Genomic DNA, 27,609 nt, shown 5'->3' with positions numbered 1-27,609 from the left:
CACCCACCCCAGGCCTGGGAAGGCATCTGGCCAAGGGTGCAAACCCCTGGTGCCTAATTATTATCCTTCTAAGGTACTGCGGGCTTCAGGCTCAGGAGCGCGGCCCTGTGGGGAATCCTGCGCCCCAGGTGTGTGCGGCCCAGCTGCACCCCGGGCACGCAGGCTCCCATCCTCACACCTTCCCGCCCCGTTTCCAGGGCACACGGCCACTGCCCCTCGGGCTCCCGCTGGGGAACCTGCGCGGTGGCTCCTGGCGGCCAGTCCTGGACGAGCCTGCTGTGCCTCCCACGTCCGTGTCCAGCCGCCCCCCGATGTTTGCTCGGCCACCTCCAGCTCAGGGGCGCCAGCTCAGCCCCCTAACTCCCCTACTTCCTGCTCGGTGGTTCCTTTCCTGCATCCCACGCTTGGCAAAGCGCGTGCCCACCTGCTCTAGCCACTGAGCCGCCCACCTGAGCCGCCCATCCCCGCAGCCTTGGCCGGTCCTCTTCTTCTGTCAGGCATGTCACGGGCCTCCCTGCGAAGTCCACCTTGGCCCCCTCAGGCTGTCCCAGAAAGAGCCTCACTGCTCTCCTGGACATGGGGCCGGAGCCCGGCTGAGCAGGGCCGAAGCTCTAGGGGCAAGGTCTCAGTGCTTAGGGGCCAGAACCCTGCCACCCTGGCTGTGGCCGGGGGCTCCTAGGAGGGGCAAGGCCACGGGCGCCACCTCGGTGTAGCCCCCCCAGCCCCCAACCCCCAGCCCCCAGGCGGACCCGGTCTTAGTGATCTGACATTCGCCCCCTGTGCCCATCCGGTGGTGGCCTGACCCCGGGCACAGTGGCCGTCGGCCAAGGGGGCCCGGGGCCATCAGCGAGCTGGGGTCACTGGGGAGCCGGCCCCCAGCCTTCGGGACACACCTGCCCCTTAGCCTCCCTGCCAAGGGCCCCCCCGCGGGCACGGCCCTGAGCTCCTGGACCTGGGCCCCAGCCGCATCTGCCTCCTGGCCTCTGTCCACGGCCGCCACGTGCCGGGGCCGCATGACAGTGCTGCCCTGTGCGTGCGTCCCTGCCACCTGGCTTGTCCCCCACACAGCGGTCAGCAGTCTTGGCGGAGCAGCAGCCGAGCTATTGCTTCACGCTCCGGAGGCAAATAAACAGCACGCGGCGCTCCGGGCGCAGCTCTGGCAGGGACGCCTGGGCTCCAGGGTCGCCTTCCTGTTGTGACCATTTCCAGGCAACTGCAGCCTGGCTCTCACCCAATCACACCCTTTCCTTTGGGGGGAAGCCCTGCTCCTTGCCCACGGGGACACGGAGCAGGTGCAAGCCGCAGGCACACAGTGACGGCCTGTTGTTTACGATCCGCAGGTTTCAGCACACCGACTCCCCAAAATAGCCGGCGCTCGGGGAAACGGTCGCGCCCTCCTGGAAGAGGAAGGGAGCGGAACGGCGCGGTCAGCGCGGCGGCTCCCGTCCCCCGAGGGCGCTTATTCGAGGGTCTAGGGAGGACGCTGGGGCCGGCACGTCCTGTCCCCGGGGTCAGCGCAGGCCCAGGGGGGGGGACGACCACGAGTCGGGGGTGGCCCGGGCCGCTAGGGAAACAAATGGCTCGGATGTTCCCCAGGGCACCGGGGCCCAGGCTTGCAGCCACTTCCAGACCTTGCAAAACATCTCCCTGGGCCTTGAGAACGCCGTGCCCCGGTGTAGCCCGGGCGGTGGGTGTCCCCCACCCCACTGTCCCCTCGGGACGCTTCCCCGGAGACTCTGGAGGCTCCAGTGAATGAGGAGCCCTGCCCCTGAGGCCGCCTTGCGCTGGTCCTGGAGGGGCACCTGCCCACTCGGGAGCTTTGCCCCCAGCTGCTCCCCGCCTGCCTTCCCGGGGGGCCCCCGCTAGGCCACCCCCACCCCATAGCTCCACAGGCCTGGCGATGGGGCGCGTGGCCCTCTCCCCCTCTTCACCCTGCGCAAGGCCGGGGGTGCCCGGCTCCCTGTGCTGTGAGCGGGAAGGAGGCTCGGGGTGAGGGTCCGTGTGGGGCCAGAGCTCCCGGAGCCCAGGGTCCACAGGCCGCGGTGAGACCATGAGCTGAGTGAACCCAGTCACCGTGGTGTCCCCCCCCCCTCCGCGTGCATTCCGGATGCAGGGACGGAGCCCAGCGGGCCCTTGGGTGGGGACCCTGCAGGGAGGGGGCCCAGGGTGCTGAGGGCTTGTGCAGGGAGTGGTCGGTGACCAAGCACCCAGGGAGCTGGTGGGGGCAGTGGGGGGCAGTGGGGGGCAGTGGGGGGCAGTGAGGGCCGTGGGAACTGGAAGGACGTTCACCATGTCAGCTGGATTCCCTGCGCCTCCTCGTGTTCAGGGGCTGCCTGAGTTCTCGGGGATCGCCGGCAGGGCCCCCCACCCCATGCCTGCAGTTCCTCTGTTTCCCGGGGACCAGGTACGGGTTCTGAATGCTGGTCCCTCGCCGACCCCGCGGAGCCCATGTATCTTCCTCCCGTCTGAGTCACTTCATGTACACAAATCTGCTCTATTTCAGGAAAACACAGCCTTCTTTTGAGGTGCGGGGAGGCGCGGCCAGGGCAGGCTGGCCTGCAGTCACCGTGTCGCCCCCACCGTCCTGCACGATTCGATCGCTTCTCTTGGTCTGTTCGTAGGGCCCCTGTCCTTGGGCCCCGAGGAGGGAGGGGTTTCCACACCCTCCGTACTAACTGCTGGTATTTGAGAAAGATGCGGATTATTTTTTAAGCTCACCGTCAGCACACATTTTGCTGAATTTTTTTTTTTTTTTTTTTTTTTTTTTTACATTTTGCTGAATTCTTCTTTGTTCAGACTTTCTCCATTTATTGTCTTCGGTTTTCTTTCTCTTGGTTAACCCGCAGGTTTCATTAGCAGCTGTGAACGGAACACCTACCAGCGGTCGGGCCCGTTCAGCACCCATCATGAGGCCAAAAGACAAAACCCCTGCCGTCGTCGGGCGCCTGCGGGGCTCAGGGGGTTGGGCGTCCGACTCTGGATTTCAGCTCGGGGTCCTGGGATGGAGTCCACGGCGGGCTCCCTGCTCAGCGGGGCGTCTGCTTCTCCCTCTCCTTCTGCCTGACGCTCTGGCTACTTGTGCTCGCTCTCCCTCTCTCTCTGGATGGAAGGAAAGAAAATCTTAAGAAAAAAGGGTTATTAGAGTTCCTGTTAATGGGTCCTACTCGTCAATGGACAGACAACAGATCCTTCCAATTGGCTACACTTAAAGGCAAAACTCCCTCTACAGGGAGCTCTCGATGCGTCTTATTAGTGTAATGGCCAGTCTCGGGACCCCCCTTGACAGGGAGAGAGAACAGAAAGTAGACTTAAGGGATCCCCGGGTGGCGCAGCGGTTTGGCGCCTGCCTTTGGCCCAGGGTACGATGCTGGAGACCCGGGATCGAATCCCACGTCGGGCTTCCTGCATGGAGCCTGCTTTTCCCTCTGCTTCTCTCTCTCTCTCTCTCTCTGTGACTCATAAATAAATAAAAATAATAAAAAAAAACAATAAAACTTCCTTTAAAAAAAAAGTAGACTTAAATAAATAAATCGCCACCAATGTAAATTCCTCTTCTTAAAACAGCCTCATTTGCCTGTTTTAACTTCCGTCCCCCCAGAAGGCTTCCCGAGAGCACTCGGGCCTATGCTCCAGGTTCAACATGATCAGTTGCTCCAGGAAATGCTGGAGGCAGAAAATGCACCTAACACAGGCACCGGGGTGGCGTCGCCCTGGCTTCCGGGGCTGTGCGTTTGGCTCCGCCGGCTGCCGCGTCCCCGTGGGCCTTCCTCCACGGTGTGTACCCCGAGCCCCCTCCACGTCCCCCATGGGCCGTCCCTTACAGGTGCCCCCCGCCCCCCGCCCCTCTGCCCGAGCAGCGCGTCCCCTGGACAGCAACCGAGCTCTTGAGAAGCCCCTGCACCTCTGCTACCAACGTCAGAGGGAAATTCGACGGGTTCATGACTAGTCGCCAGGCCCCTGCACGGAGGGAACGGGAGCACCACCTCCCCCGGCCTCCTGCACACGGTCTCCCGAGGCCACTGACTCAGAAGCTACCAGAAGCCAGAAAGGAGGCTGCTGTTAAAGTGCTTCGTACAGACCGCACTCAGAGATACGATCTTCCGGGGCGCCCGGCCGCCTCCGTCGGAGCCTGCGACCACACTGGGTGCAGACATTATTTAAAAAAACAAAATCTTAAGAAAAACAAACACATGAAGACAGAAGTCTTTTGGTTTTCATTTTAGCTAAAAAATCTCCCTGATGTAAAAACAAAAATTAGTTAAAAAGGCCAACCTTTTGCTATTGGGGCCCTAACCTGGTTCCTCGGGAATTTAGAGACAACGGTCTGTCTCCCAAATCTCTACAAAACCAGAAATGCAGCCCTGAAGCCGGGTGGAGGCCCACACGCCGCCCCGTCCCCACGCCTCCCCTGCTCCTCCCAGAGTGTTTGCGGGTTTTAGAAAAGGCCAGGGTGTTGGGACAAAACGGTCCCGTGCTTAAGAAAAGGAGGACACGTTTTAATAGCAATTACTCTGAGACTCTAGAGAAGAAAATGTTTTTACATTCCTTCTGTCCCTTAAAAATCTAAATGTTTAAGATGTACGCACGGCTGGGACTCACCGAGGCTGCAGGAGACGCGGGGGGTGGAGGCCTCCGCGGCCGCCAGCACCTCCCCAGCCACCCCAGGGACGCGGGGCGGCCCCTGTGCCTCGGGCCGAGGCAGGTTTGCTGGGCCGGGCCCGTCCACCGGAGTAGCGGGGCGCCCTCTGCCCCCCGCTGGGGCCGCGGCGCCCTAGGTGTGGGGGGGAAGCAGGTGCAGGCCAACACGGGCCCCCGAACTCAGGCGGAGCCTGGCGGGGCTTTGTGGGGCCCGCGCCTTCTGGAAGGGAGTCGGCGCTAGCGCACAGTCACTTGCTGGTTTGACGAAGTGCGGAGACAGGGTCGGAGCCGAGGCCAAGAAGGAACCCCTGACACGTCTTTGGTCTCAAGAGCAAAATGCTGGTTTTCTCGGAGCCCGGGGACAAGACGGTGGCGGGCAGGGTGGCTGATGACACACCGGGAGTTGGGGCCGATTCCCAAAGGACTTTCACCTGCTAAGGAGGACCTACCGCCTGCCTCCCAGGCCTTGCCATTGTCAGCTTTCCCCCGCGGCATCCACAGTGAGACCATTGGAACGTCCCGCGTGCGCCGGGTGGGGTGGTTGGCCGGAGTCAGCGGCTGCGTCCTCCGCTAGCCCTGGTCCCTCGTCAGGCTCAAGGAAGACAGATGTGTCCTTAGGATTCCCAGGTGAGGGGCGCCTGGGGGGCTCAGGTGTTGGGCAGCTGCCTTCAGCTCAGGTCATGACCTCAGGGTCCTGGGATCGAGCCCCGAGTCCGGCTCCCCTGCTCATACTCTCTCTCTTAAATAAGTAAAATCTTAAAAATAAAAACAAGAATTATCAGCATTAAATAGAAGACTTTGCTTCTGCTGACCCGAAGTCAAATACATCCACGTTGTCTCCTGCAAAATTTGTCAGGAAAAATAAAACGGTATGGGGAGCGGGAATGTATTTTTTTGTTTAGAGAGAAGAAAGGTGGTTTTGTCCTAAGTGAGTCTGGTTGTTTGCGGAACAAGCTTAGCGCTGAGGAGCCCAAGGCGAGCTGAAGACAAAGCCCTCGCTGACACCCCTAACACCCACCCCACCCCACCCCAGGAGGGATGCCTGGACCGTCCTCACCCCCTCCCGCTGCCCTAAGGCTAAGGGAGGGAAAACGATGGGTTAATTTACAGAGTCTTAAGTCTGTTGGTATCATTAAGATAGACGTACCTAAAAAAAAAAAAAGATAGATAGACATGCCTTTAGAGGTGTCGGCATTAAATATGGAACTTTTATTCTCTCGAGGTTTGCTGAAGGTCAAATAAGCTGCTGTCATCTGTTGTCATTTGTTAGCAAAAAATTGAGTTAGGATGGTTAACCTTGTGTGTCTCAAATTCGCATGGGTAATTGTTAAGGTAGCTTTCAAAGTCTTCGGAGACCCCGAACTTTAAAATTCTGCTTGGATGATAAATGGGGTTGAATTCATTGGGCATCTAGGTCTTACAAGCAGCGCTAAAGCCTGGATTACTGGGCGTAGGTTCGTGCTTCTTACTGCAGAGAAACAGGATATTTGGGGCTGTTGGTAAATACGCTTTGTGCTTAACTGGTTCATAAATTTGCCGTCTAAAGAGTTCTGTTGTGACAGCTTCACGAGTTACTCCTTAGTCTTCCCTGGAGACTAAGGTTTCTAAGAGTGCAAAACTCTGCTCAGTGTAATTAAGATCGATGAGAACAAGGGACGCAACTCTGTGTAGAAAGGTGGGAGATGTGTAAGAAAGATCTAAGAACGGGAATGCATTTTTGTCGAAGGTAAAACAAAAAAAAAAGGTAATTTTATCCTAAGTGAGACTGATTGTTTAGAAAGAAATGGCTTGGTTCAAAATCTGAATGCAAAGGAAAGCTGTAGATCTGTGAAGGGCTATCTTTGGAAAGAAATTTTAGGTGTGGTCAGGATGACCAAAATCAAAATGAATGGATTTTAAAAGTAGAGTGTTAGGAGATTGGAATACTCCTCTCTCCATCCAAAAAACAAAGTTGTCTAGAATTGTTGGTCCGCTCTTGATAAGCAAATGTAAACAAAGGTTTTCTTTCCTCTTTTGTCTGCCCAGAAAACCAGTTCCCCTGCTTTGTCCTTATCAGGTCTTTGATGATTGGGTTAAAACTTCTCAGTATTACAGGAGCTAAGTTTTGCTAACAACGACAGAACCCTGAGTATTTGCCTTTGGAAGCTCTTATTGTCACCTTGGTTAAATAAAATTTGAGTTTTATAATGATCTGCAATCCTGTTTAGGTACACACTATAACTTTCTGTGTGCCATAAAAGTGGGATGACTTTTTAACAAACTTCCCAAGATTTAAATTGTAAATGAGGCCTCTGACTCATTCGGCCTTTTTGTGTGGTAGGTTCAGTTACTCTGGACGCACTATTAAATAATAAGCCTTAGGTTGCATTGCTTCAATATAAGGTCATCACTTGATATTTCGATTATTAAAGTGTTGTGTGTCACAGAAATAACCTGTTTTCCTTGCCAGCCATATTGTAGCCTCTCATCAGATTTTCAACCACATCCATTCTGAGTTTTTGTCACTTATAATTATTCTCTTGCAAAATGAGTTTCATCTTCAAGGAGATTCATATAAAGGATTTGGGACAAATATAGGTATTTGATAGATTTAAAATCCTAAAACAGGAAATGGGTAAGAATTTCCAGAACTCACTAAAGCTGCATTCAAACTGAACAAGAGTGAGCAACATATGGGACTAGATGAACTAAAAAAGATGATTATAGTTTTGTGACTCTTGTTTGAAACACTGCCGGTTCTCTAATGTTTGCTCTTCCAGATTAAGGAAATTGCTCTTAAGATATCTACAACTTATAGAAACGTGATAAAGTATGCATTTGTGAGCAAATTGAAGCATTTAGCTTTTCTCCCTACCTGAGCACTCTGATAGTCAACAGGTCTCAGTGAGTATTCTCTCTTCCATGGCAACAGTGGTCATTTCCGTAAGTTCTCTAAGAACTTGTTCTCCTTGTAATGGGACATCATTGCAAACATTGTTTATTTACCAAGGCTTTGACTGGAATGTCATAGCTGAGGGAGACACGCATAGACTCAGATGGCATCAAACAGCTTACAGGAACTAAGGTTGACTTTATGAAACTTGGAACCATAAATCCCCTTGGAACTGTTGGCCTGATGCCTGGTTACGGAGTCCCAGCAGCCTCACCAGGTGAGTAGAGAATGTGGCTCCCTGGCAGGTGCAGGAACCTCAGGATACCTTGGGGACCTTGTGAAGACAAATCCATTCACAACTACGGGTATTGCAGGCACGTCCGATGGCAAGTACTTGGTTTGGCTCCTGGCCTGGAGAGGCTACTAAAAGTTCAACGTAGGGATTCCTTATAAAAGTTCCAGCAAAGCAGAACCTAAAAGATCTATATGGGGGCGTCTGGGTGGCTCAATCCATTGAGCGTCTGCCTTGGGGCCAGGTCATGATCCAGCCCCAGGTGTGGCTCCCTGCTCAGTGAGGAGCCTGCTTCTCCCCCACCCTCTGTCTGCCACTCCCCCTGCTTGTGCTCGCTCTTTCTCTCAAATAAATAAATAAATAAATAAAAATCTTTAAAAATGTAAATAAAGTCACAACCCAATATAGTTTCTTTAAAAAAGAAAATAAACTATTTCTTTATAAACCTAATGGAAATCTACCAGAAAACTCCTAGAACTTTTTTTTTTTTTTTTTAGGAATTAAACTAATTAGGCGTATTGATATATAAAATACATGGCAGGGACACCTGGGTGGCTCAGCGGTTGAGCATCTGCCTTCCGCTCAGGGTGTGATCCTAGGGTCCTGGGATCGAGTCCCACATCAGGCTTCCTGCATGGAGCCTGTTTCTCCCTCTGCCTGTGTCTGTGCTTTTCTCGCTCTCTCTCTGTGTCTCTCATGAATAAATGAATAAAATCTTTAAAAGAAAGAAAAAAAAGACAAGGGTTTTATTTTTATTTATTTATTTTTAAAGATTTTATGTATTTATTCATGTGAGACAGAGAGAGGCAGACACAGGCAGAGGGAGAAGCAGGATCCCCCATCCCCCGCCCCCGCACCAGGGATCACGTCCTGAGCCGAAGGCAGATGCTCACCCACTGAGCTCCCCAGGCGCCCTTAAAACAAGAGTTTTCAAGATCATATGAAACTCCCAGAAATGCGATGTCCTGGGATGATGCTATTACCTTGAGACGTTGTGTGTCACAGAAATGACCAAATTTCCTTCATTGCCTTGAAGTGAGCTCTCCTCAGATCTAGAATGAGGTTTGTACAGACAGTCCTACTCTACTCAGATGCTTTATTTATTTTTATTTTAAAGATTTTGTTTATTTATTCATGAGAGACACAGAGAGAGAGGCAGAGACACCGCGGGGAGCTCTGCAACTGCGGCTCGCCTTCTGTGATACTATGGGGAAAAATGATCTGAGGCCAGGTTTCTAATAATGTTAGGATCATAAGACGGGGCTGGGTAAAAATGTCCAGAACTAGTGAAAAAGCTGTATGCAAGCAGAACAAGAATCGGTTGGTTACATGGGAATAAATGAACTAAGGAGGACTATTTTAATTTTTATGACTTTCTGTTGACTTTTAAAAAAGTGTTTTGTTTTTGCAGATTTTAAGACCACTCTTTATCTTCAGCGGGCTCGCAGCAAATTGACAACATCTTCCTTTGTGAACAAATGGAAACATTTATCTTCCGTCTGTACGTCTGTACGTGCATCTCCCGGGGTGCATGAATTGGCGAGTGAATTTATGTGCACAGGCCCCACAAGAATCTGTTCCCTGTACACAGGACATGGGTGGGAATCACTATTTTTGCTGCATTAATCAATAATCAGGCCAGGTTTTCTGACAATTAGACAGACTTGGTCTACAAATTAACGTTAATGGGAATATCTCTGGTAAAAATGAGGGTGACTGTAGACTGTGGACATTTGCTTCTAAACAGGACTGCGTCGATGCCTCGCGGCTGCTGTGTGGCTGCAGTTCTGCAGCCGAATGCTGTTCCCTCACCTTTCCCACTTTGGGTCATTGCAGATTAAGCACAGCTCTTTCCCCGGGAGCCCCGCGAGGGCGAGCCCCTCGGGTTAAAGCAGTGCTGATCCCGGCATGCCCCAAATAACACCCTTTGCTGCTCTTTGCATGTAGGATGTACAGGGTAAGCTGCTCTAAGTGTGGATGGTGAATTTTTCAAAATTCCTTCAGGGAACGCAGGAGCTTCAGAAAAGTCTGATGACCACTGGCCTGAAAACAGCCCTGCTTTCCCCGCGGGGAGCCCGCTTCTCCCTCTGCCTGTGTCTCTGCCTCTCTCTGTGTCTCTCATGAATAGATAAATAAAATCTTAGAAAGCAAAAACAAAAACAAAACAGGCCTGTTCCGGGTCGGGGAAGGTGAGCGTCTGCACAGGGTCAGTTGTGCAGGTCTCCCCGTCAGCATCACTGTCACCACCACCGGCACCGACTCTTTCCCCTCCCACTGTGCTTTCCCTGGACCCCCAACGCACTTGGAGGCTGCTCCCCGGGATGCGGGCACCTCCCCGGGATGCCCTGGGTCGGGGTCCAACAAGCCCCGGATGGCACTTGCAGGAGGGCCCCAGGTGAGAGACGAAGCCCGCTTGCGGGAACCTTAAACATTCCCGGTAATTGTCCATAGAGAGTTCAGAAGGCTTATTTATTTATTTATTTATTATTTTTTTTAAAGATTCTATTTATTCATGAGAGACACAGAGAGAGGCCGAGACCCAGGCAGGGGGGAAGCGGGCTCCGTGCAGGGGGCCCGACGCGGGCCTGGATCCCGGGGGCCCGAGGTCACGCCCTGGGCCGGACGCGGTGCAGAAGCGGAGCCCCCGGGCCGCCCGAGGAGGCTTATTTAAAACATGTGTAGGTTTTGCTAAGGCTGCAGGATGTGCCGTCCACGAAAATAAGCAATCAAATGAAATCTAAGACAATTATAATAGCATCAAACCCATGAGTATTAGGGTCTCGGCGCGCTGCAAGCAGAGCCCGGCCAGGAGCCCGCGGAGGGCCTCGGGGCGGGGCGGGCTCGGTCCGAGGACGCAGCTCCGAGCCGGGGACCGTGGGTGCGCAGACCCCGGGGCCGTCCGGGTGGGGAGCGGGCTCAGGGGGGTCCGCATTTGTGGGCGGGCACGGGGGGGAGCAGGGCGGGCACCGGGCGGGGGGGGGGCGGGCACCCGGCGGGGGGGGGCGGGCACCCGGGCTGCGCATGCGCCTGGTCCGCCCTGCGCGCCGGGGCCGCGCTGCCCCCGACGCTCCCCGCCCGCGGCCCCGCCCCGTCCCCGCCCTTCGCCGCGCCTGCGCACGCGCGCCTCGCTCCTCAGGGCCCCGCCTCACGCACGCGCGACCTGGGCCTCAGATCCCGTTCTGCGCACGCGCGCCTCGCCCGTCAGCGCCCGTTCCGCGCACGCGCGCTGCGCTCCTTAGGCGAGCCCTGGCCTCGGCCCGCGCACGCGTCGCACGCGCCGCACGCGCCCCGCGCGCCCCTCGTCGTCGCGCACGCGCAGGCCCCGCCCCGCGGCCAATAGGCGCCGCCGCGGCTGCTCCGCTGTTTATCCGTCGCGCGTCCGGCGGCGCGTGTCAGTCGGTCCGGCCTCGGGCTGAGCTGCCCCGCGCCCCCGGCCCCGTCCTCGGCGCCCGCCCCGGCCCGGCCCGCCCCGGCCCGCCGCAGCGCCGTCCCTCGGACGCCATGTCGCACAGCGGGACCCCCGGGCTGCAGGAGGAGAACTTGCAGGGTACGGGGGGGCCCGGGGGGCTCGGGGGGAGCTCGGGGGCGGGGGGGTCCCGGGGCGCAGCTGAGACCGAGCCGCGGCCGCCGTGCCCCGCCGTACCTGGTGCTGGCTCGGGGGCGAGGCCGGAGGCTCCTGCCGAGTCGTGCGGGTCCGACGAAGCCTCCGCTGGCTCCGGGGTGGCGGCTGTGGGGACGGCCTGGGGGGCGCAGGGGTCCCCGCCGCCCGGTCCGCCGCCGCCCTGCGCGCCGAGACAGACGGGGCAAAGGGGTGTCGCGGGCAACGGGGCTCCGGGCTCCGCTTGGGCCGGGCGGTCGTTCCAAAACGGAGCTTGAGATCCATCTGTGGGTGGAAAGACACAAGCAGAGGGTCCGGGCTGCGGGCCGCGCAGAACCCGCGACACCCGCCCCCCCACACCTGCACCCCCCACACCTGCACCCTGACACCCGCCCTCCGACACCTGCACCTCCGACACCTGCACCCCGACACCTGCACCCCAACACCTGCCCTCCTGACACCTGCACCCCCGACACCTGCACCCCCGACACCTGCACCCCGACACCTGCACCCCGACACCTGCCCTCCTGACACCTGCACCCTGACACCTGCACCTCCGACACCTGCACCTCCGACACCTGCCCTCGGACACCTGCGCTGCCCTGTCTGGGTATCTGGGGCCCAGGGCACAGGCCCTGCTGGCTCCTGGCACCACCAGCACGGTGGCAGCCCTGCCTCCCTGGTCTTGTCCCCGTAGGGCCGCCACCTGGCCCCTTGGAGTCCCCAGGGCCCCGGGAGGAGCCCGGTGGCCCATGACCTTTGTATTCTCTGAAGCAAGAGTAAACTAAACAAAATGAGCGTGTAAATAAGCATGGAGAGGGCCGCACGGACCGCTGAGTGAGTGTTTCAGGGCTGTTAAAATCCCGATTTCAGGTAGACCTAGCGAGCTGCCAATTACTTTTCTTGTTCCTTAACATAGTTTTACCGAGCACGATGTTGTCTCGCGCAGTGCGTAACGTGTCTTTAAAAACTGCGACCACTTTTTACAAGTTCCACAATCCATAAAATTCAACATTGACTCTTCTCTTCTTTGAAACAAATACTTGGATTAAGGGTTTAAATTTTCTCCGTCCCCTGTAAGATCCAAGGGTGTTGTGTAGACTCTGCCTTAGGATCATCCTCTTTCTAGGTATCAAGCTCCTTATTTCCCAACATTGTATATTTTGCTCGCAGGCTGGGATTTGGTGTCTGGAATGTTGAGCGTCCCTGGGGGGGCCCAGATCTCCTTTCCTTGACTGACCCCAAGCTGCTGAGTCATTGGCAATGCAAAACTGCCAGCTTATGAGTTAAAAAGATTTGTTTTTCTGTTTTGCTTATTCTATAAAAAGATGGTTACACACTGAGTGGAAATTCACGTTTAAGGCTTCTTGGGCCGGTCTCTCGAGTGTACGTGCTGCAGGGCACTGGCTCCGCATCACCCCCGGGTGGGTGGAGTCACTTGCGTCACATCACGTGGGGCCACCGCACAGCTGCCCTAAGAAATGTGAGTCCAGGCCTGGTTCCTGGCTGAGGCAGCGCCTGTCCCCTCTGCTCTGATTTGATCACCTCTTGTTGATGTTTGAACCAGGTCCTGAGCGAGCCCTGGTGAGCCTGCAGACTACAGCAGACCTTCCCTGCGGAGTTAAGGGCAAAATTGTTCCTTCCTACCCCCGTCCGTTCCGGTCTAAGCTGTCGTCTGGCAAGATAACGCAAGTGCCTTTCCCCTTAGGCCTGCGGCTGCCACGGTGCTGCCGGGAGACCGAATCGAGGGGAGGGGTTGCATCACTGACGCCCACGGGACCCCGGAACACCAAGCCCATGTGCTCCTGAGCACACGTCCCGAGTTGCTCCTTGCCTGCACAGTCCCGCGGTTCGGTTGTCACAGGCAGCCCACCGTAGGCAGAGGGGTCTGAAGAGAAAAAGTGAGTTTCTTTTCAAGGGAAATGATGGTGTTGTGGAGTGTACCACTGAAGGTGTTCTACACACTTAGATCCTAGCCCAACACCCACATCTCACAGATGGCCTCTGTGAGGCCCAGAGGCTAAGTGGGAAATAGGGCAGGCGAGCGACCGCAAGTAAAGGACGCGTCGGGCTCGCCACGAAGGGCCAGTGGGATGCTGGGAGCCTGGGTCCACATCCTGTCACCAGGCTCCTCGGCCACCACCTGGCCAGAGGAGACGCAGGCTTAACCAGGCCTTGTTCGCAACCAGGATCCTGAGTCACCCTGTGGACTCTTGAGTTCAGAGTTGGAAGTCACGAGTCTCTTGTTCTTCTCCCACTTAACTTGAGGAGCTTTTTAAAAAATTTTAAAAGACTTTATTCATCCATGAGAGAGGCAGAGACCCGGGCTCCATGCAGGGAGCCCGACGCGGAACTCGATCCCGGGTCTCCAGGATCACACCTGGGCTGAAGGCGGCGCTGGACCGCGGAGCCACCCAGGTGCCCCCACTTGAGAAGCTTTTATTTACTATATATTTTCTAAAAGTTTTATTCACTCACTTGTAAATAATGGTTGTATTTACAGAAAGGTTTTAGAACCTGCCGTTTGGTAAATCAAGCCCCCCCTCCCAGAGAAGAGGCCCTCAGAATAGGGTGCCAGGGCTTCGCAGGGCGTTCCCCCCGGGATGCCCCAGCTTCACCCACGGCCCCGTGTTCTTTCTTCATCCCACTGCCCTGTAGGTTATTGGGATGCCTGCCACCCCCGTGCCCTGTGCTTTCCAACCCTGGCTGCCCAACATCGCCGTTACGACTTTTTCACAACCCCCGCTCCAGCGTTCCAAACCAGAATTCGGAGTGCTGGGCCCGGCTTCGGAGCAGCGGGAGAGCCGGCAGGGACTCTGCACAGCCGGGCAGACGCTGCCCCGGGAGGTGGAGCGGGCCGGGGCCAGGGTGCCCTGGGGTCTGTCGTGGTAGAGGCCGGTGGGCACCTCATCTCTAGCTTGTTCAGAGGTGTGACGTGGGCTCACTGTGGCTGCCGTGCGTCTCGTTAGCGCTGGGAGGCGGATGGGGGGGGCTGAAGGCAGGAGGGGCTTCCTTGAACCGCTGCCTGTTGTTTTGATTATACCGAGTTCCTTAATAGTTATTTGTGATTCTGAGGGAGCTTTCTGAGGTGTCGAAGCAACCTTAATTCTCTTTCTTGCTTAAAAAGATGAGTGATCCTAACAGTGGCGTGATGTGGGCAGACTAACAGCGAGCCCGGTGTCCCCTCACCAGGAAGTGTGCTTCCTGCCCCGTTGTTGCAGGTTAATAATAAAACTCTCATCCTAGTAAATCATTCTTGGAATACAGCTTTTGGACCCAAAGCCTTTGCTATAGACTGTAGTCTAGAATGGGATTTTTTGTTATCCTAGGATGCTTGGGGTTTATTAGGACGTGATTCTTTAAAACACGAGTTTGTCTTATTTGAGTCTTGAGTTGGCCCTTGTCACATAACAAAAAAATACATACATGTCTGTACCTGATAGTGTTACATGGCAGTTATATCTCGGTGTATTTCTTCTTTTTTTTAAAGATTTTATTTGTAAGTAACCTCTACACCCGAACATGAAATGTGAACTCACAACCCGGAGATCAGGAGTTGCACGCTCCTGACTGAGCCAGCTGGGCACTCCAAATATATCTGCTTAAAAAAACGTATGTGGTCTGTTCCCTGCTTCCTGGCACAGAGCTCCAAAAATCCTTGGAATTTCTTGAGTAATACTAGTGGCTTATTGATAAAGAGCCCCTTTGGAACACATGGAGTCTGCTAGTGAGGTGACTTGGTGGGGCCCTGGGGCCACCCCACGTGGGTGGGAGCAGAGGGAGGACACCCCCTCCAGGGACGGGAGGGGCGGGAGATTGGTTGGCAACACTTCACAGGAGAAGGTGCGGAGACTTGCGTTGGTGAACGTGCCGGCGTGCTTGGAGCTTGGCCTCCCTTCCTCATACCTGCCCCGTGTGTCTTTTCAAGAGTTGGCTCTTTCCGAGTTGTATCTTTTTAAAAAAACATTTGAGAGAGCAAGCGAGGGAGAGTACGACTTGGGGGTTTGGGGGAGAGGCAGCGGGAGAGGGAGAAGCAGACCCCCCTCGGAGCCCGGAGCCTGGTGCGGGGCTGGATCCCAGGGCCCGGGCCCGGGCCCTGAGCTGAAGGCAGAGGCTTCACCGACGGAGCCCCAGGTGCCTCGGGTTCTGTGCTTCCTAATAAATGGGTAAATGTAAGGAGAACGTTTTCCTGAGATCTGTGAGGTGTTCCTGGGAACGACTGGGCCTGGGTGGGTGTTGGAGGAGCCCGGCCATCCGTGCACAGCTGCTGTCTGCTGGAGGCGCCGTCTTGTGTGGCAGTGGGATCGAGTCTTTGGACAGCCAGTGGGAGAGCCACCCCCATGCCACGTCAGGTTCCACTGATGGCAGGCAGCCCGCGGAGTCGGCGGCGCACCTCAGCGTCGAGTGCGTGGAGGCAGGCCGGGCGGCGGGAGAAGCCACGGAGCCGGGTTGGGAGTGTGCCGGGAGCTGGTTTCCTAGCTGCCTGGGCGTCCCCGGGGAAGGACTCCCACTCTGGAGCTTTCATAATGAGGGCTCGGGGTTAGGGGGCAGCAGCCTGGAGGAAAGCCGTCAGACGCGCGGTCTCGGGGTGCCGGGGCGGGTGGCCCCGGAGTCCCCGCAGCTCCGCGGAGGCCCTGGCCTGTGCGCTGGTGACGAGCTTGTGCGCCCGGGCCCGCGTGAAGCGCTTGGGAAGTTGAAGGGGCAAGCCGTGCGGCTGGGAAGCCTGCGTGACATTTTGTTGGCTGACTGGGAGGCCGACGTAAGCTGGCTGGTGGGGCCTGTGCTTTGCTTTTTTTCTGATTAACGCGACGTGAGAATAAGGTACAGAGGGCAGGTGAGGATGCTCTGCAGAGACGTGCAGTCGGCGAGCCGGGAGGTTCCCGGGGTGGAGGGGGCGGCCCTGCGTGGGGCTCGGGCTGGGCGCCGCCGTGCCGCGGAGGGCCGTGTGCTTCCGTGTTGCTTGGGAGTGAGGCAGCTCGGCGTGACCGTCGCGGGACAGAGTGACTAGGGGCGCGGCTCCTAGGCTCTCGGGTACCGGCTGCCGTCTCCGCGGCCCGCCTTCGTCTGACAGGTACACGGCGCCGGAGACCCACAGACTGGAGCCACAGACAGACGGTCGGGCTCCGAGACAGACGTGTGCACGTTGCCAGGAAGCAGCACAGCAGAGGGTGCAGGGGCAGGCGGCTCGGGGCGCGGGAGCAGCCTCCCGGAGGGCCACACGCCCAGCGGGAAGCCGGGCTCGGTGAACCCAGGCCTGGTGGGGGGGTCCCCGCAGCACCGATCTCCGTGGCCTCAGCAGGAAGAGACTGAAACTTCGGATTAAAATCAAAGACTGTTGTTGCTCAGAACACGGCATTAGCTCTGTAAAGGCAAGGCCCAGGGAAGTCACCTGCGGCCTGTGCAGATGAAGAGCGGCTTGTGTCATGCACGTTGAGCTTCTACAGACCGCGGGATTTTTGAACAGCTTCTGTATGTCTTTTTCTTCTTTTCAGAGAGAGAGAGAGTGTGGAAGGGCAGAGGGGCAGAGGGCGCGAGCGTGCGCCTCCCTCTGAGCGGGAGCCCGATGTAGGGCTCCACCCAAGGGCCCCGAGAGCATGATCGGAGCCGGAACCAGGAGTCGGATGCTTGGCCAGCCGAGCCGCCCGGGAGCCCCCTGAACAGCTGATGTAAAAGCTGCTGTGCAAATGGCCCGTAAACATGACACGGTGGCCGGTTTCATGGGAGATCAGAGAGATGTAAAAGGAAGCACACAGGACACGGTCACAGAGACTGGTTGTGCCGAGTGTGAGGCTGCAGGTCTGATGTCTGGTGTCGTTGAGGGGGCTCACCTGGGTTCAGTGGGCAGGGCGGGCGTTTCCTGGTAACACGGGTGTGCACGTGCTCCTTGAGCCCAGCGCCCCGCTCCTGGGCTGACATGGGCGCGTGGACGCCGGGAAACACCAGCAGTTACGGGGCCCCCGGGGGCTCTGGCAGTGAGGGTCCGACTCCTGGATTCTGCTCAGGTCGTGAGGTCGCGCCCCAAGTCCGGGGCATCTGCCTGGCATTCTCCCCCAGCCCCGCTCCTCCTGCGCACGCGCGCTGTGCGTCTCTCTCAAATCTTAAACCCTAGCAGTCGCGGAGCAGGCCCCGTCCTGCGTGGACGGTCGTGGCGGAGCCAGAGGGTGTGTCTGTTCTCAGGTCCCCACAAGTGCTGCCGGCCCCGAGGTCCTGGGCTCTGCTGGGCTCCTGGCGGTCGGGGTCATCTGAGCCTCCCGGGGGGTGGCCAGGGGCCCGCTCCTGCGCCCCCCAGCAAGGCACCCATGCAGGCTGCCCTCCCCGCCCCGCCCTGTCCCAGGGCCCTGCAGCGGTGAGGGTGCCCTGGGCCGTGTTTATGTCAGCATGACGTCCAGGTGCGCTCGTGAGGACCCAGGCTGCTGAAGGCGACAGCCTCACTCGCGGGGGTGGTGGGTCGGGGGTGGTGGGTGTGAGCCTCTGTCTCGGTAAGTGGGTGATCGGAATCTGCAAAACGTGGGCAGCAGCAGCTCGGGGGGCTCTGGCTCCGGCTGGACTCGCTGGGGGACGGTCGGTGAGCAGCCCCCCTGGCTCTGCGGAGCTCGCGTGTCCGGCTTTTGGTGGAGGGGACCCAGAATCCAGTCGGGGTGGAGTTCTGTGGGGCCTCGGGATCAGCGTGTTTCTGGTGGGGAAAGAGATGGGAAAGAGATGATGTGAACCTTACAGACGTCAGTCTCTTCGGCTCTTGTGGACGTGAGGGCAAGACTGCACCGCGGTCAGCCGGCCTGCAGCGGCCCGTGGCTTCCCGGGTTAGCGCTTCTGGCCACCGGCTGGGGACCCGGCGCCGGGGCTGGCTGGGCGTGCGTCCCCACACCCCGGGTGGCAGGCGGGCTGCTCCTGTGCCAGCGGAGGCTCCGCGGTGGGCGGAAAACCCCCAGCATGGCCTTCCTGTCCCCTCAGGCTCCTGGGTAGAGCTGCACTTCAGCAACAATGGGAACGGGAGCAGCGTTCCAGCCTCCGCTTCTATTTATAACGGTGACCTGGAAAAAATACTGCTGGATGCCCAGCATGAATCTGGACGGAGTAGCTCCAAGAGTTCTCACTGTGACAGGTGGGCATACACACGCGCGTCTGTTCCGGTGCTGACATCACGGGGGACGAGCAGGGCCGGGTCCAGGAGTGGCCTCTGCCCTCCTGGTCTGTGGGCGGACCGCGGCAGAGCTGAGGGCCCCTGCCCCTGCCCCTGCCCCTGCCCCTGCCCCTGCCCCTGCCCCTGCATGTCCTGCCTGGCCCCCTGGCCACCGCGAGCTGCCGTGCGTCAGTGCTGCCAGTGACTCCCGGTGGCAGGGCTGAGTCAGAAATCAAAGGTCAGCTGCTCTCGGCTGTGCAGCGGGGCACAGAGCCAGTGCGGGAAGGCGGCCGTGGGGAGCCCCCACCCCCCACTCTGGCTGCCCGATGCCGGCCTAGCCCAGCTGAGGAGGGCGGGGGCTGGGGCCTGGTGCCGGTGCTCCTCCTCTCGGAGGCTTTGCCGGTCACGAAGGACAATGTTCATGTTCTGCGCCTTCTCCCGTTCTCCTGTCTCTGCGCAGCCCTCCGCGCTCACAGACCCCGCAGGATACGACCCGAGCTTCGGAAGTAGACACCCACAGCATCGGAGAGAAAAACAGCTCCCAGGTGGGCCGGGGTGCTCGTGCTCGCAGCACGCTGCGGGTTTCCAGTGACTGAGGAGACCAGCGTGTGCTGTAGGCAAAGGCTCTTGCCTTTTTTAAAGCCATGAGGTGGGGGCCTCCCGACACCCGAGCTGACCAGAGGAAGGGCCGGCCTCTGCTGCCCTGCCCTGCCGCCCGGGGACGCCCGGGGACGGTGGATGGCTTCTGCAGCCCAGACAGGGCCACGTGGCCAGTGGGAAGGGCACCTGGGTGCCCCTCGGTGGGTGTCTGTCGTGGTGGGGGGTGGGCTTTCGTGTGTCGGCTGCTCGGGGGAGCCTGGCGTGACCTGCACACTCGGGCTCTGCTGATGCGCTGGGACGCCGTCGTTGCTCAGACCCCGCCTCTGGCCGTGCTGACTGGGGCTGGCGCAGCTCCGTGCTAGGAGTGGAGGCCGCGGCCCCTGAGAACGGGGCCCCCAGTGCTGGGCTGCGACTGCGCCCCCCCGGGCCCTGGCCCCCAGGACTGCTGCACCTGCGAAGGAAATGTTTCCTTTGGCTGTTTTCAGTGATGATGAGAACATGAACAGTTGATGTCTTTTTCCATATTTATTTCAAAATTTCTGAGGAAGCAGGGTCTTGCAGTTGGTACCACTGAGACCCTTGATCCCTGGGGTCTCTCCTCTGGGCCTCCCGCTCACCTGGGCCCTCCTAGCACCCTCCCTGGTCCCCTGGGTGCCCTCGGGGTGCCCCCAGGGCCGCTGCTTGGTTTGCCTGCTGCATTCCAGAGTATTTCCAAAAACGGAAGCAGTGCTTTTTCTGATTTTCAAGAGGAATTGTACTCAGGTTCAGTTTTTTAAATGCAAAAAGGGAGAAAAGCACCTGTGCTCCTCCTTTCTAAAGTCCCTTATCATTGGTGTCTTGTCTTAACATATTTTAGATGTAGCTTGAGACGGCAGGTATGTGTAAATGTGCTTTTGGTTCTGTCCCTCCCACCAAACACAACATCGGCCCTTCAGAGCTGGCGGCACTCGCTGCCATCGTGTCCACGGCCGCGCCGGGCCTGCAGATGGCTTTCACTTTCTCCTCCTCCCCGGCCCTGTGGTCAGCGTCTCTGTGGGGACGCCTTTGCCCTCACCTTGCACAGCTTCCTCCAGACCATGTTTGCAGGCTGGGTGTCTGTGCGGCCGGGGGGGAGGGGAGCCAGGCCCCACCTGCCCGCCCTGCCCTGCGGGACCCACTGCGCGCTGAGCACTGTTCACCTTGCTTCTGTCGTAGTCTGAGGAAGATTATATCGAGAGAAGGAAAGAAGTTGAGAGCATCTTGAAGAAGAACTCAGACTGGATTTGGGATTGGTCAAGTCGGCCGGAAAACATCCCCCCCAAGTGAGTGTCTCCAGTGGCGTGGGGTGTGCGTGGACTCCGCGCGGCAGCTCACTGGCCTCCTTCTCCCCAGGGAGCTCCTGTTCAAGCACCCGAAGCGCACGGCCACGCTCAGCATGCGGAACACAAGCGTGATGAAGAAGGGGGGCATCTTCTCGGCGGAGTTCCTGAAGGTCTTCCTCCCGTCCCTGTTGCTGTCTCACCTGCTGGCCATCGGGTTGGGGTGAGTGAGGCCGGGCGGGCCTGTGTCCTGATAAGTCTGGGTCCAGGGAGTTCCGTAGGCCTCTTGCTCAAGTACAGACTGTTCGTCGGTTATGTAACGCAGGCAGGCGAACAAGGCCCAGGTGCTGAGCCCAGACCCTGGAGGACCCCCTCCCAGTCCCCGGCCCCACTGACCTGCCACATGTCCCCCAGCGCAGCCCAGCTCTGGTCATGCTTGGCAGTACCAGGATGCAGACCCCCTTGTCCCCGGCGTCGGCTCAGCCCGGCCTGGCGAGGCGGGCGGTGGCCTGCAAGCCCCAGTGCGCATGGTGTTGCACCGAATCCGAGGAGCTGGCTGGGCCGACCGGGTTGTCACAATGGGCACCTGATGGAGGCAGGCGTCTGGGGCCCAGAGGGAAGCAGGAGGAGGAAGCCCCTGAAGCACGGTCGCCCCCATCTCCCAGATCCCGCGAATGGGGCAGATGAGGCCCGGGCTGTTCCAGGGCTCACCGGTCCTGCCAGGGGCTGCCTCACCCACCAGCCCCGTGGGAAGGGAGCACGGGGCTGGGCTGCCTCGCCTGCCCCCCTTCTGGGCCTCAGACCCTTGTCCTGGGAACTGCCCGGGACAGCTTGCCACGGGCCAGGGCCTCCTGACAGTAGTGGCCAGAGGGAGAGCCCTCCAGGGGCCTAGGCCAGCCCCTGACCCCCTCGCTGCCCACTCGCAGCTTCATTCTGCCCGTGCCCCTCCGAGCGGGTCCGCGTTGCCTCTAGAACCGGCAAGTCAGGTTCTGTGGGAGCCGGGCCTGGGCAGCCCCCCCAGCTGGCGTCCCTGCCTCTCCCCGTTGCTGCCCGGCTGCAGAGCTTGCTGCTGCCCCGCACCTGTCACGGCCGCCCCCTCGCTCATGGGCGGCGGCTCCCCAGCAGGCCCCCTGGCAGGATCGTGGGCTGGTTCCTGCGCGCTCCCAGCCGGCCTGCTCCCGTTTCCACCCCCTCCTTCCTGGGAGCCTGGCACTTGCGCCCCTTACCTTCTGGGTCCCTCTCTGGCTGGGGTAGATGCCTGAGGGGTGGGTGGCGGTGAGCTTACAGCGATGCCTCACGAGTGTCTGTTGGGTCAGTTTACAAGTAAGGGGACCGGCAGCACCGCTCTGTCCTGAGGGCACGTCCGGTTGGTTAGTGGCCGCCTCTACTGGTCCTGAGCACGCCGCGTGTCAGAGCAGTTGGATCTTTTCTAAATTAGATCATGAAATACACAGTGCCAGATTATGAGGCACGTGATACAAGACTGCGGACACCGTACCAGAGGTTTTAAAAACAGGTAGAAGGTGGCGGGTCCCGACCGCGGTCGCCGTAACCAGCATGAGTGCCCTGCTAACTGCTGATTGCTTTCTCTGTGAAGGATCTACATTGGAAGGCGTCTAACAACTTCCACCAGCACCTTCTGATGAAGAGTCGGAACCTGGCTTTTTTCCTATAGCGGGGATTTCAGTTGGAGGCTGCGGCAGCACCAACGGAGAGTGGTCTCGGTCCGTGGGTAGCTGCGCCACTTGTTTGGTCTGTTTGTTCTTAAATGCTGCGTTGCTAATTTAGTAGAAAGAAAAGACAAAAACCACGCTAACCTGTAATCATACAATGGGATCAATTACTAAGCATGTCATACTGATTAACATCTAATAATTTGGTAGTAAATTTTGTTTGGCTATTATAAATATCGAAGTATAAATAATTTTAACACTAGATACAACACATGTAGTATTTTAACAGAAATTACGTGTCACCAGTTATTCAGTTAAAATACTTTATATTTGAAAAGAATGAATAATGTTTATTAAAATGACTACATAAGGGGTTTATCCCAAATGAATATTGTGGCCTTATATTCACACAGTTATAGGAAACACTACATTTAAGTGGGTGCAGGTTGTCTTTACTAAAGACAACACTGAACTCTGCTGTTCCTGGTTACGCAGCGGAATCCGAGGAGCAGATACAGACCCCACTGTACGGTTCGGACACTTAGCAGCCGTCCTGGGCAGTCCGTCTCCTGTCCCGGGCGCCTGCTGAGGATCCTAACTCATCACTCTGGATTGCTGAATTTAGTCTACTCTTTGTGTTTGGTTTTTGTGTGCTCTTAGAATTAGCTTCATTCTAAGCAAACCTGTGTCTACTTCAAAAGACTGGAAATAGAAAAAAATAAATCTTTGCCAAATCCTTCAGAGATGACTGTAGTCACATGGCTTAAATGAAATGTCAAAAAGCTTTTTGATTAAACCAGGCATCCGCCCCGTTGTCACCGTTACCTTTCTGCCAGCATGACCTCTTAAAGGCTGCCTCTTGGGCGTACTGTGTATCCTGTTGTGTATTTGTTCATTTCCACACTCAATTCAGTTGTGTTAAAATAAATAACATTTTAAGTTTTTAAAATTTCTGTTCATATTTAAATGATTACCTTGGACCTAGCAGCTGACAGCCACCTCATTGGGAGAAAGCTGGATGAATGGCGTCGGAGTTCTTCATGTAACTTCTCTAGAAAAGAGAAAGATTCAAGTCCCGTGGACGCTCTGGCCAAGCGAAATGCCCTTGTGACTCACAGCAGATGTTGTATTTGCCTTTCGTCAGAACCGAAGGGGCTCATTCCTCTGCTACTTGTGCCTGGAGCGTCGGGGCCGAGCGAGGCCCAGCGTCTTCAGAATTAATCCCCTTGTGCACAGGGACCCCCCTGTGGCTTCCTGAGCCATCGCTCGGGTGACGGGGGGGCCCTCCAGGCAGTCACTTCTGTCCCCCTCTGGGTGGCATTAGCTGAGCACTGAGCAGAACTGGCTGCAAGTGCCCAAGGGCTGTTAGTGACACGGGGTCGAGACCAGGGCCCCTCGTCACACTCAGCCTGGGGCTGGACATTTTACTCCTGACAGTGCTGTATTTGCATGGATCTGTATTTGGTTCTTCCTTTGGGGCAGGATGCACTTAGTCCTGGAGCTTCTGCAAATAGCCCGTGTGCTCTTCACTGTATTCACCGAATAGCAAGTTTACGCGTTTGGATTATGTTAAATAATTCAAACAGTTGTGGATCTTAACCAGATGAAACACGTAGCTGCCACTTCTGAATGCAGCTTCCTGGTCCTGGCACCTGCTGTCGCAGAGTCCGAGTCTGCAGACTCGATGGGGCCCTGGGACGCCCGGAGCACAGTGGGTACGGCTCTGGAGGGGGATGGGCAGCCACCTGCCCGTTCCCCGTGACCCAGCGTAGGCATCTGCCCTGAAACTAAACCCTCCAGGCCTGGAGATCTACGGGTCCGTGTCCAGTAGGAGACGCCTGAAGGAAGCACAGGCCCTGCGTGCAGGCAAGGGGGGAGCGGGCCACGGGGCTTCCTGGCTGGAGCCCAGTGTGGCTTCTCAGGATGACCGCGGGGGGTCAACAAACATGGGGATTCCTGGGACGTATGGTTTCCTGACGAACGGGAACTGGAGCTGGGCAGTGGGGCAGGACGTGGAGGGGGCGGGCCAGCCTGGACGCGGGCCTTCGGGCACCAGGGGAGCTGCCCCCATGGGTACCATTGAGCCGAGCTGAACCCGCTGAGCCCACATTGCAGGCCGATGAACAAAATAAAGTCTTTGAAAAAAATGTATGTGGTGTGCCATCATTTGTACAAGAGGCTTAAGAACGCAGAACTACTCGCTTCTGGAAAAAGATCCCAAGAATATATAGAAATGGAGGAGGCTGGCTGCCTCCGGGGGAGCGAGGAGGGTCAGGTAGCGGGAGCGGCCAAAGGAGGGCCTGTGCCTTTCTTGTGACTCCCCCAGCAGTACCTCACCGAGCTGAAATCCCGAATCCTGCCCAACGGTACAGCATGGGGGGGGGGGGGGCAGGTGGCTACTACCTGGGGGTGTCTGTCCGTTGGGGGTGCTGAGCTCTCAGAACCGTGGTGATCATGTGCGTGCACCCCAGGATGGGCAGGCCCCCAGCTTGGTCCCCGGGGCCGGATGAGCAACGACTGCAGCGAGCTGGCGGGTTCCGGATCTGGCTGCTCCTGCCGCCCTTCAGTTGGTTCCAGGGCCAAGGGCCCGGCCTGGGTGCTGCGGAGTCCAGAAGGGCGCAGACGCCAGGGTGCCACCGCGGCGATGGCGCTGCCCCTGGGCCCACGTGGGTGGGTAGCAAGTGGGGAGGCACGGCTCTCCCTCAGAGTTCCCCGTAAACACGGGAGGGCTGATGGCGTGACAGCCTCTGGCCACACGGCCGCTGAGTCCCCAGGAGCTCTGGTGACGCGGTACAGGTACAAAGGGGGCTCAGCCTGCCCACGGAGGGATCAGAACAGAAACTCCAAGCTTGACGGCGCGGAGACCACGCGCACGGTCGTGGCCCCACGAGAACTGGCCCGGGCGTGTGGGGGGCAGCCCACGTCCCCAGTGGAGGCGCTGGGGGACCCGGGCCCCTGTGCTTTGGCTCCACAGCGACGCAGGTGCCTGGCTGGCCCCGAGGGCGGAGCATGCGGTCCTGTCTCAGGGTGTGAGCCGAAGCCCCCGTGGGGCACCCGCCTGGCCTGGGGTCAAGCAGCTGCCTCCTGACTTCAGCTCAGGTCGTGATCTCAGGGCCACGAGATGGAGCCCCGCGTCAGGCCCTGTGCTCCACAGGGAGCGTACTCGACGTTCTCTCCTGCTCCCGCTGCCTCTGCTCGCATGTTCCCCAAAATCTTAATTTTTTTTTTTTTTAAGATTCTTATTTATTCATGAGAGATGCAGAGAGGGAGGCAGAGACACAGGCAGAGGGAGAAGCAGGCTCCATGCAGGGAGCCCGACGTGGGACTCGATCCCGGGCCCCCAGGATCAGGCGCTGTGCCGAACGCGGTGCTAAACCACGGAGCCACCTGGGTGCCCCCCCCTCCCAAAAATTGTTAAACAACAATGGACCTGAAACCATAAACCAGAGAGAAATAGGCAGTGAGCTCCCGGACACTTCCTGGTGACAGTTTTGTGGATTTGACCCCACACGCAAAAGCAACACAAGCAGAAATAAACCAGGGGGCCTGGGCCGCGCTAAAAATCTCAAGCTCGCCAAAGGAACGTGATGAAACGGAAACTACTAAATAGGAGAAAACATCTGTAAATCATTTATCTGATTAGAGGCTGATATTCAACATAATTCCTCCAACTGGAATTGGATTAAAAGTGGACAGGAGACACGAGCGGACATTTCTCCATAGACGACGTCCAGATGCCAACAGCCGGCACACGAGGAGACGCTCCACACCCTCCCCAGGCAAATGCAAATCCAACCTGCAATGAGATGTCCCCTCACGCCTGCCAGGACGGCTACTCAGGATCCTGAGAAACAACAGGGGTGGGTGACGATGTGGAGAAAAAGGCACCTCGTGCCCTGCTGGTGGGCACGCAAACGGGTGCGGCCACAGTGCACGGCCGTGTGGAGGCGCCTGGGGGCGCCGTGGGAGAAGTGTCTGCCTATGGCTCAGGTCATGACCCCAGGGTCCTGGGGTGGAGCCCCGCCGCGGCTCCCTGCTGGGGGGCGGGGGGGCATGGCTGCGTCTCCTGCCCCTCCCCCGTGCCCTCTCACTTGCTCGCTCAAAATCTTTTAAAAAGTTAAGAACAGAACCTCCTAAGACCCAGAACTGCACTGCCAGGTACACACCTGAAGACACGAAAACACTCGCCTGAAGATCCTCGCGCTGCAGCACATACAGGGCTACTGACGCGGCCACGGTTCGGAAGCACCAAGGTGTCCCTTGGTGAAGTGTGCTGCGTCTCTCGGTCCCTCACAGCAACAGTATTCAACAAAAAAAAAAAAAAAAAAAAAAGAAAGAAAAAAGGAAAAAAAGAAAAAGAAAAGAAAATCTTACCATTTCCTTCATTTCCAGCACGATGGACCGTGAAGCCGTGATGCTGAGGGGCCCAAGTCAAATCATGATCCTGCTTCAACGTGGAATCTAAAAACAAACCAGCACAAAGCAAAAGCCAGAACTGCAGCTCCTGCGCTCCCGGAGTAGACGGTGGTTGCGGGGGGCGGGGGGGGGACACGGGACGGGAGGAAGGGGTCGGAATCACAGGTGTCTAGTAGTAAAGGCCAGCGTGGGGACCACAGCAGGGGACCCAGTGGCTGGGGGAGATCTTAAAAGTTCTCAGCACAGGAAAGCCCACCCGGTGTCCTATGTGGAGATGGATGCGACAAGAGGTGCAGGGCTCCCCCCAACGTGTGCAAACCCCGAGTCCTGCCCGTCTGGGTCGCCTACGGGAGGACAGCAGCCCCAGCGAGAAGTGCGCAATGGCATCGCGGGACGATGCTGGTCTCTGGGACCAGAGTGCCCTCTGCAAGTCCGTTCTTGGAACAGATCAACGCTCCTTATGCTCACGGGACACGCCTTTTCAGAGTCGTCTTGATATCTCTGAGGACATGAACGGGCCTGGGGGCACGCAGGGACAGGGTCGGGGTGCAGCCGCGTTGGGAGCTATGCTGCACCCCAAGGGAACAGCACGGCCTGGTGACAGATGGGTGCCAGGGAGACCCCGGGCACAGGGCCCCATTCCGGCCTCCGTCCCGTGCCAGCCTGCGAGCACCCAGCATCCAGCCCTCCTGCTAGAGACGTGCGGCGCCTCTCCTCCCAACACGGCTGCAGGCCACCGCGGGAGCCAGTCTCCTCCGCAGACTTCCCGGTACCGCGCTCACTGGAGGAGCCGCAGGTGTCACTGGGCCACCCCGTCTGCTACTGCACGGGCTGGAGGTGAACACAGGGCACCGGGACCCGTCTCACGCCCCAGGTAGAGGTCGCACTGGTGGGTGCAGCACCCACGACCCTGCTCCTCAGTGGGCGACTGTGCGCAGGGCTTCGGGGCCGCAGCCCCTCGGGCAAGTGCTCCCTCGTCCCACACGCTCGCCCCTCACCCGCTCCACGGGGGCACAGCGTGGGGCCTGGGACTCATGGCGCTGGCCTGTGCAGGGCCTGCGCAGCCCCCAGGAAGGGGGGTCGTCACCGTCAGGATGAGCGC

At 57.9% G+C, this 27,609-nt stretch overlaps 2 protein-coding genes across 5 annotated transcripts in view; one reads left to right on the top strand and one right to left on the bottom strand.

The window, feature by feature from the left end:
• Positions 1-10,127: 10,127 nt before the first annotated feature.
• BNIP3 (BCL2 interacting protein 3) lies at positions 10,128-23,040 on the top strand. Of its 4 annotated transcripts, none has more exons than XM_038579151.1 (6): positions 10,128-10,197; positions 18,352-18,502; positions 18,981-19,065; positions 20,315-20,421; positions 20,492-20,641; positions 22,016-23,040. In XM_038579151.1, the coding sequence occupies exons 1-6, from the start codon at positions 10,143-10,145 to the stop codon at positions 22,059-22,061; spliced, it is 594 nt and encodes a 197-aa protein (XP_038435079.1). In that variant the 5' UTR covers positions 10,128-10,142; the 3' UTR covers positions 22,062-23,040. The 4 variants fall into 4 exon arrangements, with proteins under 4 accessions (XP_038435079.1, XP_038435080.1, XP_038435081.1 ...); XM_038579152.1 differs by lacking the exon at positions 10,128-10,197 and adding an exon at positions 11,170-11,349; XM_038579153.1 differs by lacking the exon at positions 10,128-10,197 and adding an exon at positions 15,548-15,572.
• Positions 23,041-26,512: 3,472 nt separating this feature from the next.
• Positions 26,513-27,609, bottom strand: part of PPP2R2D (protein phosphatase 2 regulatory subunit Bdelta) — a 48,060-nt gene continuing 46,963 nt past the window's right edge. The window contains exon 10 of the mRNA XM_038579149.1: positions 26,513-26,552. Within this exon, the coding sequence (XP_038435077.1) occupies positions 26,528-26,552 (25 nt within the window). The 3' untranslated portion in view covers positions 26,513-26,527. The remainder of the gene's footprint in view (positions 26,553-27,609) is intronic.

Source organism: Canis lupus, chromosome 28 (genome assembly GCF_011100685.1).
Source record: "Canis lupus familiaris isolate Mischka breed German Shepherd chromosome 28, alternate assembly UU_Cfam_GSD_1.0, whole genome shotgun sequence".
NCBI classification, from domain to species: Eukaryota; Metazoa; Chordata; class Mammalia; order Carnivora; family Canidae; genus Canis; species Canis lupus.
Note: the sequence above shows the minus strand (reverse complement) of the source record. Positions and strands in the feature narration are given on the sequence as shown.

What these genes read in the sequence shown, in the direction of transcription:
- BNIP3 (XM_038579150.1), top strand. Translation starts at nt 17,085, where the DNA reads ATGGCCCGTAAACATGACACGGTGGCCGGTTTCATGGGAGATCAGAGA. An exon ending in TGCCGAGTGTGAGGCTGCAG is followed by an intron (nt 17,197 to 18,351) that starts GTCTGATGTCTG and finishes CTGTCCCCTCAG; the next exon opens with GCTCCTGGGTAGAGCTGCAC. An exon ending in CTGCTGGCCATCGGGTTGGG is followed by an intron (nt 20,642 to 22,015) that starts GTGAGTGAGGCC and finishes TTCTCTGTGAAG; the next exon opens with GATCTACATTGGAAGGCGTC.